Genomic DNA, 18,447 nt, shown 5'->3' on the forward strand with positions numbered 1-18,447 from the left:
AACAATTCTAGGGGTGCCAATAATTGTGGCCAACGTGTTTTGGAGAAAAACATTTATTTCATAATGTGATTTTTTTCCCCCACTTTCATTTCTTTTCCTTCAATGAAAGATTGGATTTTTGCTAATTTTTTGAATTAATGATCAAAAGGATAAACAATGCAGATTTATTCTTAGAGTCATCTTTTATCATATTTACCAAGGGTGCCAATAATTCTGACCACCACTGTATATCCAAGAAATACATGGATGAAACTAAAGGTTATGTACAGTATACAGAGACTCCACACAGCACATTATATTATGTAACTTTTACCTTTCAGGCTCTTCCGCCTCGCTTGCATGTAGGAAAGGATATAAAGTTGTAAAGTAAAATCAAATGCAACAAGAAATCACATATATATATATATATATATATATATATATATATATATATATATATACACCTAGTGAAATATGAGTAGTTAATGATAGAGATACAATCATGTCAGTGTGAATGTAAATCATTATTTTCACATACAGATCAGCAATACAGATATAATCTGTATTTTAGCAATACAGATCTCAGGTGATCAGTTGGTCACTGCTGTTGTTATAAAGAAAGTGATGATGAATTCAGAAGAGAATTTTTGTGAGTATACCTACCTAATTTTTAACACGTGGACATCCATAAATCCAGGTAGGTCTTTAAAAACATGTTGCATCTGCAACAAACAGACAAGCATGCAGTTTCTTATGTTGCCACCACTGAATAAAAAAGGCAGTTGTGACTTCTCGCAGTTCTGACTTTATACCTTACTATTGCGAGTTTACATATCACAATTCTGACTTTTTTCCTCATAATTGCGAGTTTATATCCTGCAATATATTTACAGAATTCTGAGATATAAACTCACAATTGCTAGTTATAAAGTCAGAATTGCAAGATGTAAACTCGCAATTCTGACTTTTTTTTACCTCAAGATGTAAATTCGTAATTGCAAGAAAATGTCAGAATTGTGAGCTGACTTTTTTCCCTCAAAATTGGACTTTACAACTCACAATTGCGAGTTTATATCTCACAATTCTTAGGAAAAAATGTAAGAACTGCAGGATATAAACTTGCCATTGTGAGAAAAAAAGTTTTTTGTATTTTTTTTATTCCATGGCGGAAACAAGCTTCCATAGGTTGCCAATCATACTGTATACATAGCCAAATGTATAAACCAATACTGCCAGGCAGCACAATCTATCATTGTCAAGACAGAATAGAAAGCCTCCAACAGATTCACAAAACATGAAATTTCCAACAACATTGTTGAATAATCTGAGCCAAGGAAGCAACTACATGTCAACTTATTCTACTAACCTTAACGACTTATTCTACTAACCCTACCCCCTAATACTCTAATACTCAACTAATACCCCAATGAGAGTTAGTTTTCATGCAGGTGCAACATTATTCATAGTCAACAGAATGTCTGAAGGGGACCATCAAAATAAAGTTTAACTCTAATGTATACTCAGGGTGTGCTGTAACACTTCCCCAAAAATCATGATCCTAATCTCCATACCAAAATCTCAGTTAGCTTTATCTTTTCGGAATCATTAAAATATTGGTGTCCAGGACACCATGAGCCCAGAGACTGTAGAGTACACAGTGATTTTTAAAGGATTAGTTTAAAGGTGTGCTATAAATGAATAGTGCTCATAAACGGCTTTTGAGATTCAAACAGAAGTTTTGTTTCAAGTGACACATACTATGTACTTATGCACTATGTACTCAACCATGTATGTATTTTATAAGGTTATTTTGTTATTCACTGTTGGAGTCTGATAGATGCATTGATTATTTCACAGAAAATGAATTTACTTGCTCCACTCAAATACAACAGACATTTGATTTGATGTAATTTAGGCTATATATGTATCACGATCACAAGTTGGTGTGCCCAAGATATATACCAAGAGGGCAGTCCTCCCCAGACCTTTGTCATTCCACCATGGACAACATCTCCCATAATCCATTGCCCGGACTTATTATCCCTGATTACATCCAACTGTGTCTCATTATTCTTGTTAATGAGAAAGAGTAAAAAAAGTTATGAAAATAATGTAAGTTAGCAAGAAGTAGTTAACAAGAATAGAATTTCGTTCAGGTAAGAGAGGTTTGATGTGTATTTTGTGTGAATATCAAGAAGTATTAAAGAGATGGTTCACCCAAACATTTTGTCAATTCATCATGTCTTTTTAAACCTGTATGCACTTCTTTCTTCTTCTGGACCAGTCAGTGGAAAGTCCAGAGTTCATTTTTGAAACATTCTTTAAAATATCTTCTTTCGTGTTCCATAGAAGAAAGAAATGCAAACAGGTTTTGAACGACATGAAGATGAATCAATGATTTAGTTTTCACTCAGACACAGCACAGTTCGCACTTTGGCTTGTGGGAATTTCCAATTCTGAACAGCTCCCCCCACCCCTAGATTCTGTCCCTTGATCCCTTAGTCTAACCCTCATGAGTCCTCTCAACCTGCTGAACCTTCTTTGAATCTTCAAAAACACTGAATTCTGGATCACTGTTTGGTCATTTTCACAAGACCTGATCTTGAAGATGCTGTGACAGGTCATGAAACTGAGGTGAATCAGCATCTCTCAGTATCTCTTGATACCCATAGTCCACCAGAGTAACGCTGAACTCTATGACATGATGTTCTGGCTGCTCTGGAACCACATTATGAAGATCCAACTCCTGAAAATGTAGCACAAGAACTATTGCAACAATGTATAACTTGCATCTTAACATCTTGCCTTGACATTATGGCACAAATCAAAATACCCAGCTGATCCTAGCAAGTATCAATCTCTGCTGACCTCTTTCTCCTCTAATGTTTATGCTTGCCAAGGTCTCTTACAGAACAAAATCGACATTTCAAACACCTGCAAATGTTCACAACTTTCTGCTCCGTAACATGCCACCTCCTTTCACCACTTCTCTCCCTTTTTTGTTTCTGGCAGATCACTTTAGATGCCAGGTGTGATGAGACACTGACCATCTTTATCATCGCAATTAGGTGTTTTTGAGGGTGAATTTATCAGTGTGGTGGAAAGGCATAGGCACAGATATAAAAAGAAGGGTCACAGAGTGCACATTCTGTCAAGTACACAAATCACTGGAAAAGAGGTCCTGATGTCTACACTATTGCAACCAACTCTGTGACCGTAAAGGTAAATCTATTTGGAGGTGTAGACCAGGAGTGTCCAATCCTGCTCCTGGAGGCTCAATGTCTTTGCCCCAACATACCTGCCATACTAGGGCTGCATTACTGTTCAATTTTTGTATGCTCTTCCCTCGCTAACTCGTGGACTCGGATGTACAGTACACCACTGCTTATGTTGCACAAGTACCCAGTACGGTGGAAACCATGCAATGGGTTTCAATGGAATGCCTGAAGCTCTTTTTCACTTGGAATCCGCTATGGAGCAGATTTATTATTTACATTTTTCCCCTTATGAATTTGTTTCATGCACAATTCTATAGGTTTATATTCATGCTTGGGCTGCTGAATAAAATATAAACAAATTATACAATCAACTATAATTGTGTAAAAAAACAGCCAGCTTAATGTATCTACAGATATTATTATATTATACTATATTATTATATAGTAATTTTATATTAGTATATTATATTTCAAATTAAAGGTGTTACAGAGGATGTTTTGTTTTATACATTTTTGCAATATTACTTGAAAATGTCTTTACTAACTGATAAAAGACTATTTATTAGGTGCACTGAAAGGAATAATATCAATATACATCATCTGTGCACGAGGTAGGGCCTTAAAAACATCAGCCAATCGTTTACGTGATCATCGCATAAACGATTGGCCCTAGACATTCACTTGTGAACTTCCCTATGCACTTCCCCTTGGGGAAGTGTTCAACTTTGTCAAGTGGATGAGGGAAGTTTATTTTGGCAGACTCTCGATTTTGACTGAGGGAGTAAGTCTACTCAATATACTGTACACTTCAGGCAGCTCCATAGACCACAATCACAATGATTGTGACGTCACAACAGCAACTCACAGTGCTCGCACTTAATTTACCTACAAGTGATCAAGGGCTTGGGGCGTTCAATTTAAAACCATTGCTAGTTTTCCGTCAGTAGTGGGGCACTCATGCAACATAAGCAATAATGTATATCCAAGTGAATGAGTCAGAGCGAAGTTAGCAAGGGTAGGGCATAAAAAAAATGGAAGCAGCCGAGGTCTAAAAGTGAAGCAGAACACACCTCAGTAATCCTGAAGACCACAATTTATGTTGCAAATCCGTACTACCTTATCTGTCTTAGATGTTAAGCTTAAGCCAAGGCTTATCAACCTGGTAGTTGTGGCCCAAAATGACAGCAGAGCAAAGGCTGCTTATAAACAACATTTTGTAATGACTAAAATGCTGTCACTATATTTTTAAAGTGAATTTCTAGCAACCACAGCGTCCAGTTTTTAAATATGAAAATTATATGAAGTGTTAAACAAATGTGCTCCAAACCTGTGAGGCAGTAGAGGTGTCTGTTGTAGTGCTGACAGTAGTAGATTCAGCTGTGGGAACAAATTCATTTACTGCTGCTTCAGTCAGGACTTCCTCTGAACCTGAACAACAGAAATGGAGCTTAGTTCAGCTTACCAAAATGCTGAAAATTTCTCACTGAAGACCAAAAACAATTCAACTATACCTTCCATGTCTTGTGCTTCATCGGTTGCTTCACTTATATTTGCTATAAATATAAAATATATATATATATATATATATATATATATATATATATATATATATATATATATATATATATATATATATATATATATATATATATATATATATATATCATAATATTAAAATAATCACAGTCCATAATTTTTGTTAAGGATTTGGAGCTGTTTTCAGAATATGAAATTATAGTCATTATTCTAAGTGCAGTCTCACCGTTCAAATTTTCCACTATTCATATTCAACCTCTGTAAAGGAAAGGAAGATCATTACAAGAGAATTTTGATTAAACATTACATTTTTGGCCATTGACTAAAAACACCCATAGACACAGATACACTGAAAAAAGGTAACCTAATAATTGCAACATTTAAAGTAAAAAAAGTATTTAATATAGAATCGACCTAAATATTTTAATTTATACAAACAAAACTCATTTTTAGGGGTTAAATCAGGTAGAAATAGCTCTTTAAGGTAATAATTTCAGGTTACCACTTTTTAAAGTGTATTCACACACACGCAATGCACAAAGATTACAGTTATGTGACATCTTTTGACTATAGTATTTTGTGCATTTTTGATTAGTTTACCCTGTAGACCATGTCTCTGTGTTCCTGTGAATGGCTGAAATTCAAGGCGAGATCTGAGATGCACAGGGAGTTGTGCTGGCATGTGTGGACCCATTTCTGGTACTCTGAGCTGCTGGGAATTCTGTCCAAAAAGATCCGGAAAGCCTCCCATACAGCCTCCTGGCAAACTGACAATGTCAATAAATAAATAAATTGGTGTTCAAATTATAAATTTGACGGAATATTTAAATCTTTCTGGATCTGTTTTGTAGTTGAAATATATTCTTCTGTATTGCTGAATTGTAATAAAATATAAATCAAGACATACAACAGAGGTATTTCATTAATTAGTATTTCATTAATTCAGTGTTTTTTCATTAATTCATAACATTTTCTCTCAACTTACCAGATCTATTTCTCTAAATTATATAGCGCTTTTCACAATACAGATTGTTTCAAAGAAGCTTCACAGTGGTAATAGAAAAATGACTGGACAGAGATTTGTTTTGGCTTTACAGCAGCTCTAAGAAAAAGTTATTATCAAGCTAAAGTAGGTTTTTAGCTAAAGTAGGGTTTTTTTGCCTATCTGCCATGTTGTCACTGTCACATGACCTACGGTGTCCATTGCATTGCTTCACTACCATTCACAAATTCTCTCCTGTGGCCTCTATCCATGGGATAGTAAAGTGTTAATTGTTAAGTGTTAATCGGATGATTTCAGAATCTCGCCATCCGGGTAGGTTTTCACCTGCTGTTTTATGAATACTATTAATTCAGAGGCTCACATACTGTTTTTCACCCTACTATATTTGGACACAGGGTTAAAGTCTCTACTAATGAGCTGACGATCTCAGTCAAGTGTATTGGAGACACACAAAATTGCTGTGTTGGGAGGTAGGGGCCTCCAGGATTAGGGTTGAGAGCCACAGTACTAAATAGAACTATTGATGCATTTAAAAGGGTTAACCTTTCTAACAGGCAAGATATTTTTTGTACATAAGTTTAACAGTTACCTCTCAGTGTGTAGAATGTTTGATGGCTTGCTATGACCTCTCGCATTGTCTCCTGTGGACATACTTTCACTTCTGAGTGGAAAAAGTCTGACCTCTTGACACGATGCTTTTCCATTTCAAATATAGTTCTGACCCCAGAATTCTGCTTTGGTGGGTTTGGCAAGTTTGTTAGGCTGCTAGTGTGAAAAGTCTCCAATGGATTGAGCCTGCTTCTGTCTGAAAAAAAAAAAAAAAAAAAAAAAAAGTAATTTAAAAATAAAAGGCTTCGTAATTTCATTGTAATTTGGCATATTTCTAGTGAAATATTCTTTAGGAGGTTGACATTAATCAGCTCTCAAAGCCCTCATGGACTCTCAACACAGTCATTTGCCAAAACTAGGATATTATGCAATGCAAAGATTTGTTTCTGCACTCATGCTTGAAGGACGTTAATATTTTTTGGTGCAAAAACCAAGCAAATTTACATGTTGACAATAAATCTAGAACTGTATGCTTCTACCTATATAAATTCTGCCATTTTAATTTTAAAAATCTTATTTTAAATATGTCTTAGGCCATTTTTGCAACCAATTTGTAAAAAGAAAATCTGTATATCATATAGAAAAGCTCCTAAACAAAGTAAAAGCAAAATGAGTATATTTTTAATGCATGGCCCATGATGAATATCTAGAGTTCACAAAACTTGTAGACACCATGCCAAATTTCATTGTTTGATAATAGAGGGTACTACTAATAAATAAATAAATAATAATAAAAAGAACATCCTTAACACATTTGCCTCTATAATCGGTTATGTGGCAATATTTGATACTCCTGACTGTTTCTTATAAAACATGTATATGAAAAACACTTTATATATTCATCAAAACAACATTTTGGTTGCATTCTACTACACATTGGAAAATGCTTTGCTTCTTGGTGTATCCAGTGATTTCATATCTCTTGAGTAAGTTACAATGCTAATGCACACTGTAGCAGAAATCAACCCATTCACAAACTTGAACCAAAAATTCTGTCCTCGTCTATACATCTTGCAATAAAATTTGACTTTGTTACCTTGAGTTCCTGTGACGGATAGTATAAAGAAGAAGAGTGTGAAGAGATGCCCACATTTCAAAGACATGCTGACTTCAAGTCTTACATCTAACCCCATGCTGTATTGAGACAGCACAAGACTTCAGGTGCTAAGTCCTTTTTCTTGGAAATATCCGTCAGAAGCAGAAAAAGCCATTCATAGTGCCTGAGAACTTAGTGTCAAGCACTGAGCCCCAAAAATGGTAATGAAGGAACCTGGAAGTTGAGATGGACTTTCAGTGTCTCACAGAACACAATACTGTAAATGTAAAAAGCTGAAACAGAGAGAGCAGGTAGAGATAAATGAAAGAGATATAGTCTTGGTGTAGAGGCATGACATTGTGTGACAGATTACAGTGAAGTAGTTAAAAAAGCAAGATCTGTTTCTGGAATAATCTGATTATATGATGCTCAGACATAATCCTGCTTTACCCGTGGCCCACCCACCTCATCCAATTAGTGGCTTTTCCATTCAAGCGTCTGTCAGCTGCAGTGCCAGATCAATCACTCACTTCATGTTGGGCAGCAGCACTGCCTCTGAGCTCAGGAAGTAGCAGCGTTTACTACAGTACTGCTTAAATCATGCCTCTCATGTCAGTGCATGTGTGAAGAGAGCTGCGAATGATTGCTGACCTTCTCGCTGGAGTTTAAAGAGGGTGTCCATTCTCAAAAGTGGATGTCCGTTCTTGGGATCAACCGTAGTGGTTGTTTAAAACCTGCTTTTGAACTATGACCCCTGTGATCAGGATAAGTAGAGAAAAGTTAGAAGTAATTACTGCTGCCATTGACGGTCTAAAGGCTTGGTCTATAAATACCAAAGCCTTGGCATCACATGAATTGCATGTTAATTCATGGTTGTTCTTCTTTAATGTCAGTCCACCTCACATGGCCGGCTTGTGGCATAGGGGGCGCCGAACAAGAGCCAGCCTATAGGGGTACTAAGCACTTTCAAACAAAAGCGAGAGGACCCTTAGTCGATACTGTAAAAATATGTATTGGCGAAACTGATTTGACAAACACTCCAGTGCGTATCTTGGGCTCTGGAGAGCGTCAGAGGGTTTCTATTTACAATGTGTTTTTGCAGCATTGAGCAATGAAGCCTATCACAGACATGTCTGTTGATCTCTATGAAAGCAGTGGCCAATCAGACATTATGACATTTTTACGATAACATTATGACATTTTTACGATAAGTTGACATCACTGGAAAAAAAAAAATTATGTTGGACTAATTTAAACACTGCGTGCATGATTACGTGTTATAATACATCAACATAATGCGTTAATTATGTGTTATAATACATCGCCATAATGCGTTAATTGGCATCAGCATTTGCCACTTAAACTATGTTTTGGAAAAAATTTGTGAAATCACAAGTTAACGACTCTTCATGGCAGACATTGATGTTTGTGTACTATTCTAATTTGTACTATTTCCTGTCCCCCCAGATTTGAAAGTTGTTCATTACCACCATTCATTTACTTCATATTTATGTTAATGTTTATCACTATTCATGTTATATTATAGTAAATTGCAGTTCATATGAAAGATAAGCATTTGCAGAATTTTTTTTTTATTTGTGTGTGTGTGGGGGGGGGGGGGGGGGTTACCTCTGTTGGGGTAGTTGGCTTGTGGGGCGTGCTATCTAACGATCTTGCCTGGGCATCAACAGAACCTGGGATGACACTTCATCAGAGGTGCAGACTGGAGAGTATTTACTGGAACACTTCAAATGACGACAGAAAGGTTACGTCATCAGATGCTGAGGATGTCAACGTGACTCTAGCCCAGACTCTAGGGTTACACTGACTTTAATTGCCTCTGATGCTGTCCATTTCCGTCTACATATTGCTCAGTTTCTGCACTGACTGCTTTAACTTAGAAAAAAATGTATTAAAAACTAGTGTGTAATCTGTCATCATAACCCCCAAAATTTGTGCTTCATAAGTATAACCCATTCAGAATAAAACTACAGATTTCTTACAGTTCTCTAACAAACAAACAAACAAACAAAATAATCTGTCTGTTGATTTAACCCTACTATGTAAACATAATTCCTGATAAAGGGCTTTTGTAAGGAAAGTCTAATCCGATTGAACTGTCTTGTTTTGATGAGAGCTGTTCACTGTCTAGCCAATGCTTTATTGCTCAATCCACTTGAAAGTCCTTCAAGTAAGATTAGGTGTGGTATCCACTACCATTCTAAAAATTGGAATCACTTAGACATTTGTATGTTTTTGAAAGAAACTATTTCTTCTGGTCACCTATGCAACCAGCAACAGTAATATTGTGAATTATTAGCAGCCATCACTCCAATCTATTAAGAAAACTTTTAAACCAATAATAATAAAAGAATTGTAAGCATGTCATGTACGGTCTTGAATGAAAGTTATTTAACGTTAGTAACCGTCACTCACCAGTATAAAGACAGTTTAACAGGAGAAACAGCGCCGATTTCAACAACACATGACAACTGTCTTGCACAGTTATGCGTTAGCGGTTTAAGGCCTGAATTGTTTATATTAAGATTGTACGTTTAAAACCCACAGGGCTGAACATGTGCTCTGACTGCAAAGTATTGCTGGACAATGCCTGACTATTAACAAAGACTGTAGAATAACACTTAAAAGGACTTTGCTATTAATGACGCTGACCAAACTGTGTGTCATCTATTTTCAAAGGAAAGTATTTGGCCCGCAGTCATTAGAGTAGGCGTGGTATCAGTGAAGAGGGCGTGGCTATTCAGTTAAGCGTTGACTGCTTACACTAGTCTTTTAGGTCTTATTTTGTCAATGGATTTTTTAGGAAATTAACGTTACTGTTATTCGACGTTAATGTGACATTTATTAAAATGAGTATACATAATGTAAGCGTCTCAGATTTACATCCTAATGTTTGGAGAAGAATGGAGGAGAAATCTGCCTCATTTCGTCAAGGTAAAAATCACTCAGATTGTTTCGTACAGGATACAGGTTAATGATCAAAGGCTAATAACCCTTACAAAAACGTAGGCTACTGAGGCGGCACAGTACCAAGACAAAACTGCTATGAAGTTTTTAAAGTGATTATTGGAGGAACAAATGCAAAAACATAAAAATGTTGCGATTGATGCGAAGTCTGTATAACGTTAGCCATCCCACCTTATCTGTTAAACTGGGAAACCTAAAACTGTTCTGGGTCATTAATTATCAATATAATTAGACAATATTTCGAATGTAGACATTTTCTTATTGCAGCTGTGCCGTTGTACTGACTTTAGGACGTTAGGTTATTATAATGCCTCAAATGCGTTGACATTGTGGAAACGGTTCATCATACCTTGTCATAAATGGACTGCCTGGGGTCCAGTCGTCAACATGTTTTCCATGACATTCTTGGAGAATACATTATTTGGAGTTTACTATAAAATATATATATATTTTTGTGTTACAGTTACGTTACGTTAGCAGCAAGACGGTTAACTTAGTAGGCGTCTTTCGTGTTGTCGGAACTACATCTTTTGAGTGCTCTACACTGTGTAACGTTACACTAGTATACACTATAGATTTGTCCCATTTCACATACTTCTGCACTTTTTACTGTTTTACACTATTTTGTAGGGTAGTGCAATCAGTGTCCACGCTGAAAAACAGCTACATATACCGCAAAATCAAGCAAACTCCGCAAATTTTCTAAGTTGCCGCATATTTCCCGCAGTTTTTGGGCCTAAACGCGTCGTGTGACGTTATCACAACATACATTCAAAGCCCACTTCGAAGTAGACTAAGTTACGTGCGTTGAACTTGAACGTGTCACTCGTATTGTTTTGAATGGGAGAAAGTACAACACAACGCGCAATATGGCGGAATAAGTCCCGCCTTCTAAATAAGAGCCAATCGCCGACTGGTAAAGTCGTCGCGTCACTGCAGCGGCCGTTAGAAGCACCGGTTTCTATAGAAACAATCAGACGCTCGCCTCCGAAATGAGGCACGAGTGTCTATGGGCACGAGACGCGCATTTAGGTCTGCGCTGCGCATTAGCTTGATCCAGCCTGAAAAATACCGTTTTTTTGTCATGATTCGAGCGTTTGGAAAAAATATTATGAGACAATTGTTGTCAGAATTCATTGGTGATTACAAATATGAAATTTAATCGAAAGCTTGGCAAACAGATTGGAGAACTTGATGTTTCCCCATTCAAAGAGATAGGAGTTGCACTTGCATGCCCGAGAGGCGTTTCAAAGATGGCCGCCGAGTGAAATCGATAAACAACTGTTTGCGGCGTTGCTTCGGCAATGCATTTGTCAGTCAGTCAACCACGCAACAACCCCGCTCCCGCTGTAAGCGCGCAACTCTCTCTCACACACAAATACACGTGCGTGCATGCCCTGAGTGACATCGTTTACATCAATCGGTTCAGTTTATCAACAGTGTCTGTATGTTGCATAAAAGAAGTTCGCACACTCTGTAAACAGCCCCAAAATGGACGAGGGCCAAGACGAAACAAGTGAAGGAGACGCTGAATGAAAATGTATTCGATAATATTTCCAGGGTTACCCCTGTAAACAGCAGGCAACTACTTTACCTTTCTGAAACCGCTTGTCTACTGATTGTTCACATTCGAACTATATAGTTATGTTCTTTTGCACTTTAATCTGTTTGAAACATTTGTTTGCTTTATACATTTTGTGTATTCTTCAAAACTAGGCCACTGTTATATTTAAGGTTCTTTTTTGTTGTATTATAAAAAATACTAATCAACCCTGTAAAGCTTGAAATAATATAATAGTCAGAAAATATTTTTTAAACAGAATTTTTTTTTTAACCTTTAGACAAAAAAAAAAAAATAATTTTGCATGTGTTTTATGTTTTGTCATATATTTGATACACCAGGATTTTATGGCCCATATAGTATGATCTGGTGAGAGTATGGAGGGGGAAAACAGCTTAATTTTATTCAGAGGCCAAACTGGGCAAAAATTGCTGTTTGCTGCAGTTGTTATTTATGTAAATCAATGAGATCTGTATAACAGTACAGCAGACTACTTACATAAAATGCATAGAAATATAATTTGTCACTCTATATCTCTTACAATATGTCTGGTAAGAAGATATGCTTAGTTTAATGATGAAAGCCTTCTAAATGACAGCCATGCCCCATAGTTTCACAAAATCCTGTGGGAAACACTGCAATGTAACATTTTATATATATTTTTTGTTTTGTTTTATTTGGTGTTACATATGAAATAAAATGTTGAAATTATATTTTAAGTTATTATCAGTGTTCTCCTTTTTAAAATTACAGAGCCCAGTAGTTCTTGAGCTCAGAAAAGTAATAAAAATGTTAGAAGAATATTGACTCTGGTGTATTTTCACAAACAAATTACACAAGAAATGCTGCAAATATTGCCACAAATTTTAAGAAATTCCACAGCAAAATCAGTTATTTTAGGCCGCAGAAATCAGAAAAAAGTCACGCGAAAACCTGGAGGGACTGATATATATATATATATATATATATATATATATATATATATATATATATATATATATATATATATATATATATATATTTTTTTTTTTTTTTTTTTTTTTTTTTTTTTTCAGGACAACCTGCAGCCTCAAACTCATCAAATTACTTTTTTTTTAACTGGTTTGCTTAATCACATTAATTATAAATCATTAATGGTTTATAATCACAACTTGTCACAGTACTTTTTGTCTTCATTGTCAGCCAACGCTAAAACTACATTGTGTGACTGTGCTATCTTGGCACTAAAAGTAACACTTGCTTTCATATTTCATTTTAAAATGCATTCATGCATTTTTAAAGGGATACTCCACACAAAAATGAAATCGATAATCACATGAAATTGAAGTTTTGGCTTTACTCCTCCCTTCAATTTCATGTGAAACTTTAAACCAGTTACAGAAATAATTATTTCTTATAATTATATTTGTATAATATTCTAATTATCACTGTAATTATAAGATTGTATTATTAAGCTGTAAATACGTCATAGAACAGTCCCTGCAAAAACTAAATAAATAAATAAATAAACATCCCCACAATAATAACTGTGGTGGTATAGAAGATATTTGATTAAGTACAAACCGTTGGGAAATTAGTGTGTCATTATCTCTGTAGGTACAGTGAGCTGGTACATAAGAATCTCCAGACTGGCTGTGGCCGTGGCTGTTATTAAGTCCAAACCATCAGGAGGAGCCAGACAGTTTGCTGAAGCTCTGGCTGATCGACTCAGACAGCAGGATGAAGGTTGGAGGTCTAAAGCTCAAGGTCTTCATGAAGATCTGCTGCATGTCAGACAAGAGCTGCTGCTCACACGCTTACTGTTCAAGACGAGGAGCAACACTGAGCCAGGACAAGGTAAGGTTTAATATCCATTTGTTTAAGACCTGGAAAATGCATAGAGATTAGTAAATTCTAAAAAAAAAAAAAAAAAAAAATCATGGAAAGTTTATAAATAATTCCTATAATTAATCATATATTTTTTAGATCAGTGGTTCCCAAACCTGTCCTGGAGGACCCCCAGCACTGCACATTTTGTATGTCGCCCTTATCGGACACACCTACTTCAGGTCTTGCAGTATCTATTAATGAGCTGATGAGTTGAATCAGGTGTATAAGATGAGGGAGACGTACAAAATGTGCAGTGCTGGGGGCCCTCCAGGACAGGTTTGGGAACCACTGTCCTAAATTATATTCACAACATGTTGCTGCAACTACTATTAAATTAATCACCTGTCTTATAGACACCTCAAAGTGAGTAACAAAGAATCTGCAACAACAACAACAAAAAATTACTTTCATTTAATCTCTTCACATCACCTCACAAATAAATCTGTGGATTCTGCATAATAGCAGAAACATTGATCAGAATAAGCAATTTGAAGTCTAATAGTTTTTTGTTAATTAACTTGGTCTCACCTAGGGCTGCATGATTATTTAACACCATTATTAGTGGGCGAAATGATCAAAGTCTTATTTCAGTATATGAGTAATTTTAAATATGAATGCAAAATTTTCTATACTTCAGCAAAAACTAATACTTGGTTAACTAATGTAAGAAAAATGTCCTCAAAACAATTACATAAAACAAGTAAACAGTCAGCAATACAGAAAGAACAAAGAAACTAACTACAAACAAAGCATACGAATAACTACAACAGAATGAAGATAAAAATTAAATAAACAGTGTTTTAAGTTTTAGAGTGGTATTCATATTATCAATAGCCTACAACAAAAAAATATAATAAATTATGAATCATAAATAACACTTCATATAACACTGCATAGCTTTACTGTACACATTAAACATAGATTAATTCCTATTAAAGCCACTTGTTATTCAGTCAAGATCAGTGACTGATTCTCCTTTGTCATTTGTTGTTTGATTATCATTAATGACAGACAGGTTTATTTGGCTGCTGTCACTTTAAGAGCTGCACGGATCCAATTTACTATTACAAATGCATTTTCTTTCTCAACTGTGTACGTTTACTTAAGACATAACTCACAGTGTTTACTTGAATACTCAACGAAAATGCATTTAGTCATTTTTATGTGTACACATTTAGGCGCGTATCTGAAGCCCATTTGCTTGTCCATGTCCTGGAGCGCGCGGACAGAAATCCACCTGGGGAACAGTGTCTCTTTTGCGGCTTAATAACACTGTTAAATATCAAACACGTCCTGTAGTTTAGCAACAAAAACATTGTTAACATAATTGTAACAGCTTTTAAAACAAAAAAAATATTGTTTATAATGTTTGTAATGGTATCTATTCAGTGTTATCAAAAGGTATGATGAATTTTGACACAGTCATGAGATTTTGTGCAGAACAGAGTTTGCTGTAATACAGTAAATTATCTCATAGTACCATATGACTGAATCTATACTGTATTCGACCTTTAAAGATGAAGGGTGAGTTACAATAATGTGGTGGTCTCTATACCATAGTAATGCATCTGTTTACAGTGTCGCATGGCATACTATACAGTTTTTTTTTTCTTTTCACTTTGGCACTATATTTACATCTAATCTGTACAAAAATCCAAACTGATCACACTTGTAACATTCTAATCTCATGCTTTCATTCTAGTTGTACATATTTTCATTTTGACATAATCACTGTTTCAAAACACAAGATCATTGTAATATGTAATGAGAACATTTGGTTTAATCACCGAAACACAACAGTATGTTCTTCTTTCAGTTTAGTACTTTTAACAGTCAGTTCATTCAATAGCAAACAATGCAAGATACATGTTTCAAATCACCCTTGATGCTGAAATAATTTGAGTTAAACAGGCTACAGATGCCACATTAGAAAATACACTTACACTGTACATTACCTAAATTACATAATTGACATAAAATCCATTATGTTTGTAATAATATCTATTCAGTGTGTTATCAAAAGGTGTAAAGTATGACACAGTCGTGATGTTCTGTGCTAGAGCATAGTTTGTTGCTAATACAGTAAATGATCTCACTGTACCATATGACTGAATCTATACTGTAGTTGATCTTTATAGATGAAGGGTGAGTTACAGTAATGTGGCAGTCTCTACCATAGTAATCTGTTTACAGTATCACATGGCATACTATAATGTAAAACGATGCCATCCGTCTCCCTTCTTCTGATTAATCTCTGATCAATCTGAAGTTATACAGTCAATGATTGTTTCTTTTCCCTTACTCTGTCCTGCTCTGTTCACAAATTTCAAATCTCTCTGTATCTGTATCTCTCTCTCTCTCTCTCTCTCTCTCTCTCTCTCACACGTTTTTTGTTTTAGATTTTCAAAAAAGATCATTCTGTATGATTTATAAGCTGTTTTCCTCATGGGGACCAAAAAATGTCCAAACAAGGTCTAAAATTACCATCCTTTTTGGGACATTTGGTTCACAATGCAGTGTTTGAAACACACACTTTGAAAACACACACACACACACACACACACACTTGGAAAATTGTGGTCATCATCTAAGATAAATTGCTTATAATTCATTACATTTGGTTATCCATATCGGAAATTGCAAATAAGTTTCGATAGAAACTATCCCTATAGAATCTTTATCTATATAAATCTGTAGGTGTACCAAATGATTAACTGATTAACCATTAAAATCAGTAAAATCAGGATTAAATAATAGACAAATGTATTAAACTGAACGAAAAGAGATGAAAATGAAAAGTTTGATAGTAATAACATTATGAAAGTCAGTTACTATGAATGAAACATTAGATGAAACACTTATTTTGCGTGGTGAAAAGGATACTTTGTGATTTTGTGTATTGTACTAACACAATTGAAAACATGCTGAAATGTTTGAAAAAAAGTGCACTTTTGATGATCTGCTGTGATATTAATACTAAGAGTTTTGAAAATGTACCAATTGCTTGTGAAAATTGCACCAAAGCAATAAAAAAAACTGTAAGAATGGATTTTGATTTTTTTTTGTTTTAAATGTAGCTAAGGGAATATCAGTATTTTTTGTGTTTTAAAAGCTGTTACAATTATGACAATATGACATTGTTTTTGGTGAGGTTATTAGAAAGTGAGAAAATTATTAGATTATGAACATTTTATTACAATAATGCAATATTTATTACATTATGTGTAGTTTTTTACAATATGTGCAGTTATTACATTATGAGTTGCTACATCATTCTTTTTTATCAACATTTGAATGTCGGTAAGTTTGAGTAAAATCAAGTTCATCTGGATTGGATTCAGAGCGATGATCAAATCATAGATGGAATAGATCGAGTCCATCAGCACTGCCAAAGCTTCACAGCCATTATCTCTTTGTGGTTTGACATTTCATTCGGTAAAGTTAGGCAGTGTTCACTACTCACTACTCCTAATGTGTGTGCACTAACTTGGATAGGTTAAATGCAGAGGACAAATTCAGAGTATGGGTTATCATACTTGGACCTTCACATGTCACTTCACTTTTGACAGAAGCTTCTTAAGGTTTTACCACTTTTCATAATGTAAAGCAGTTGAAAACTGCGTAGATTCTGTTTGTTTACAGCATTTAGCCATTTCAAAGATGAAAATGGCTGAATAAAAAAGTGATGACAAGAATCTTTCTTTGCTGCACAATAATGGTTAAACTGATAACTGACATTCGTTCATCTTCAGAACACAAATGAAGATCATTTTGATGAAATCTGAGAGCTTCCTGTCCCTCCATATACAGCTACATAACTACCACTTTGACAAAAAAAAAAAAAAGTTCATAAAGAGATCTTAAAACTAATCCATATGAATTGAGCTTATTAGTGGAGAGGAGAATACTTCTGATTGGAAATTGCATTCATAAGCTCAACCAAAACACTGTGTGATTGGTTATAATGCTCAATGCTGCAAACACACGTAAAAAGAAATGTGACACAACGTAAGCAAATCTACTGTAAATGTAAATAAGAACGTTAACGCAGGGTTTAAGAATGTACAGTGTGAAACATTAGTTTATGAATTCCCAGGATGAATTGTTATCCCTGGGTAAATTATGAGCAGCAGTGTGAAACGTGAAGCAAGATAACCTAGAATTCTGTTTTACCCAGGGTTTAGAATGACCCAGGTTTAACTATTTCACATGTGAAAAGCCCTTACATGTAGAACCTTCTAGTGCCAGACACGGAGAAACACAGATTTATTAAAGGTGATAGAGAGGATTTTTTCGTCGACTGAGAATCCAAAGACTGTTACTGAGTTTTTGAAATGAGCGCATGCGTAAGAACAGCCCCCCCTCCTTCACAGCTCATTTCAAAGGAACTCCTCCCAAAACTCGTGCACGAGTATTGGAAAACGAGTGTTTACCACCGGCATTCGCTGTGTTGTGTTAGTGGATTCATTATGTCGGACTCACCGCAGGTAACTCATAATCTGCAGTTGTTACTCCTGTCTCCTGACAAAAACATTGCATGCAGCGCCTGTGGAGTGTGGAAAGTTACTGGAGCGCGCAGCCGCGCTCGTCTCTCACAAGGAATGTCATGGCAGTGATTGACAAGCCAGAGGGCCAATCCGCGCACGTC

At 35.5% G+C, this 18,447-nt stretch overlaps 2 protein-coding genes across 9 annotated transcripts in view; one reads left to right on the forward strand and one right to left on the reverse strand.

Annotated features, from left to right (window-relative positions):
- Positions 1-10,854, reverse strand: part of LOC125277727 (interphotoreceptor matrix proteoglycan 1) — a 35,224-nt gene extending 24,370 nt beyond the window's left edge. For 3 of the 6 annotated variants that reach the window (XM_048206199.1, XM_048206195.1, XM_048206200.1), the window contains exons 1-12: positions 10,719-10,854; positions 9,011-9,126; positions 7,847-8,135; positions 7,382-7,674; positions 6,326-6,541; positions 5,334-5,500; positions 4,960-4,991; positions 4,709-4,749; positions 4,525-4,625; positions 2,576-2,725; positions 643-701; positions 314-334 (exon numbers count right to left, since the gene is read on the reverse strand). In XM_048206199.1, the coding sequence (XP_048062156.1) occupies positions 314-334; positions 643-701; positions 2,576-2,725; positions 4,525-4,625; positions 4,709-4,749; positions 4,960-4,991; positions 5,334-5,500; positions 6,326-6,541; positions 7,382-7,478 (884 nt within the window). In that variant the 5' untranslated portion in view covers positions 7,479-7,674; positions 7,847-8,135; positions 9,011-9,126; positions 10,719-10,854. Of the gene's footprint in view, positions 1-313; positions 335-642; positions 702-2,575; positions 2,726-4,524; positions 4,626-4,708; positions 4,750-4,959; positions 4,992-5,333; positions 5,501-6,325; positions 6,542-7,381; positions 7,675-7,846; positions 8,301-9,010; positions 9,127-10,718 lie in introns of those variants that run through there. The other 3 variants (XM_048206196.1, XM_048206198.1, XM_048206197.1) reach the window with 3 other exon arrangements.
- The window catches only part of mei4 (meiosis-specific, MEI4 homolog (S. cerevisiae)), a 31,900-nt gene continuing 23,202 nt past the window's right edge, over positions 9,750-18,447 (forward strand). Inside the window, exons 1-2 of one of the 3 annotated variants that reach the window (XM_048206203.1) lie at positions 9,750-10,336; positions 13,527-13,766. In XM_048206203.1, the coding sequence (XP_048062160.1) occupies positions 13,650-13,766 (117 nt within the window). In that variant the 5' untranslated portion in view covers positions 9,750-10,336; positions 13,527-13,649. The remainder of the gene's footprint in view (positions 10,337-13,526; positions 13,767-18,447) is intronic. The other 2 variants (XM_048206204.1, XM_048206201.1) reach the window with 2 other exon arrangements.

Source organism: Megalobrama amblycephala, linkage group LG11 (assembly GCF_018812025.1).
Source record: "Megalobrama amblycephala isolate DHTTF-2021 linkage group LG11, ASM1881202v1, whole genome shotgun sequence".
Classification (NCBI taxonomy): domain Eukaryota; kingdom Metazoa; phylum Chordata; class Actinopteri; order Cypriniformes; family Xenocyprididae; genus Megalobrama; species Megalobrama amblycephala.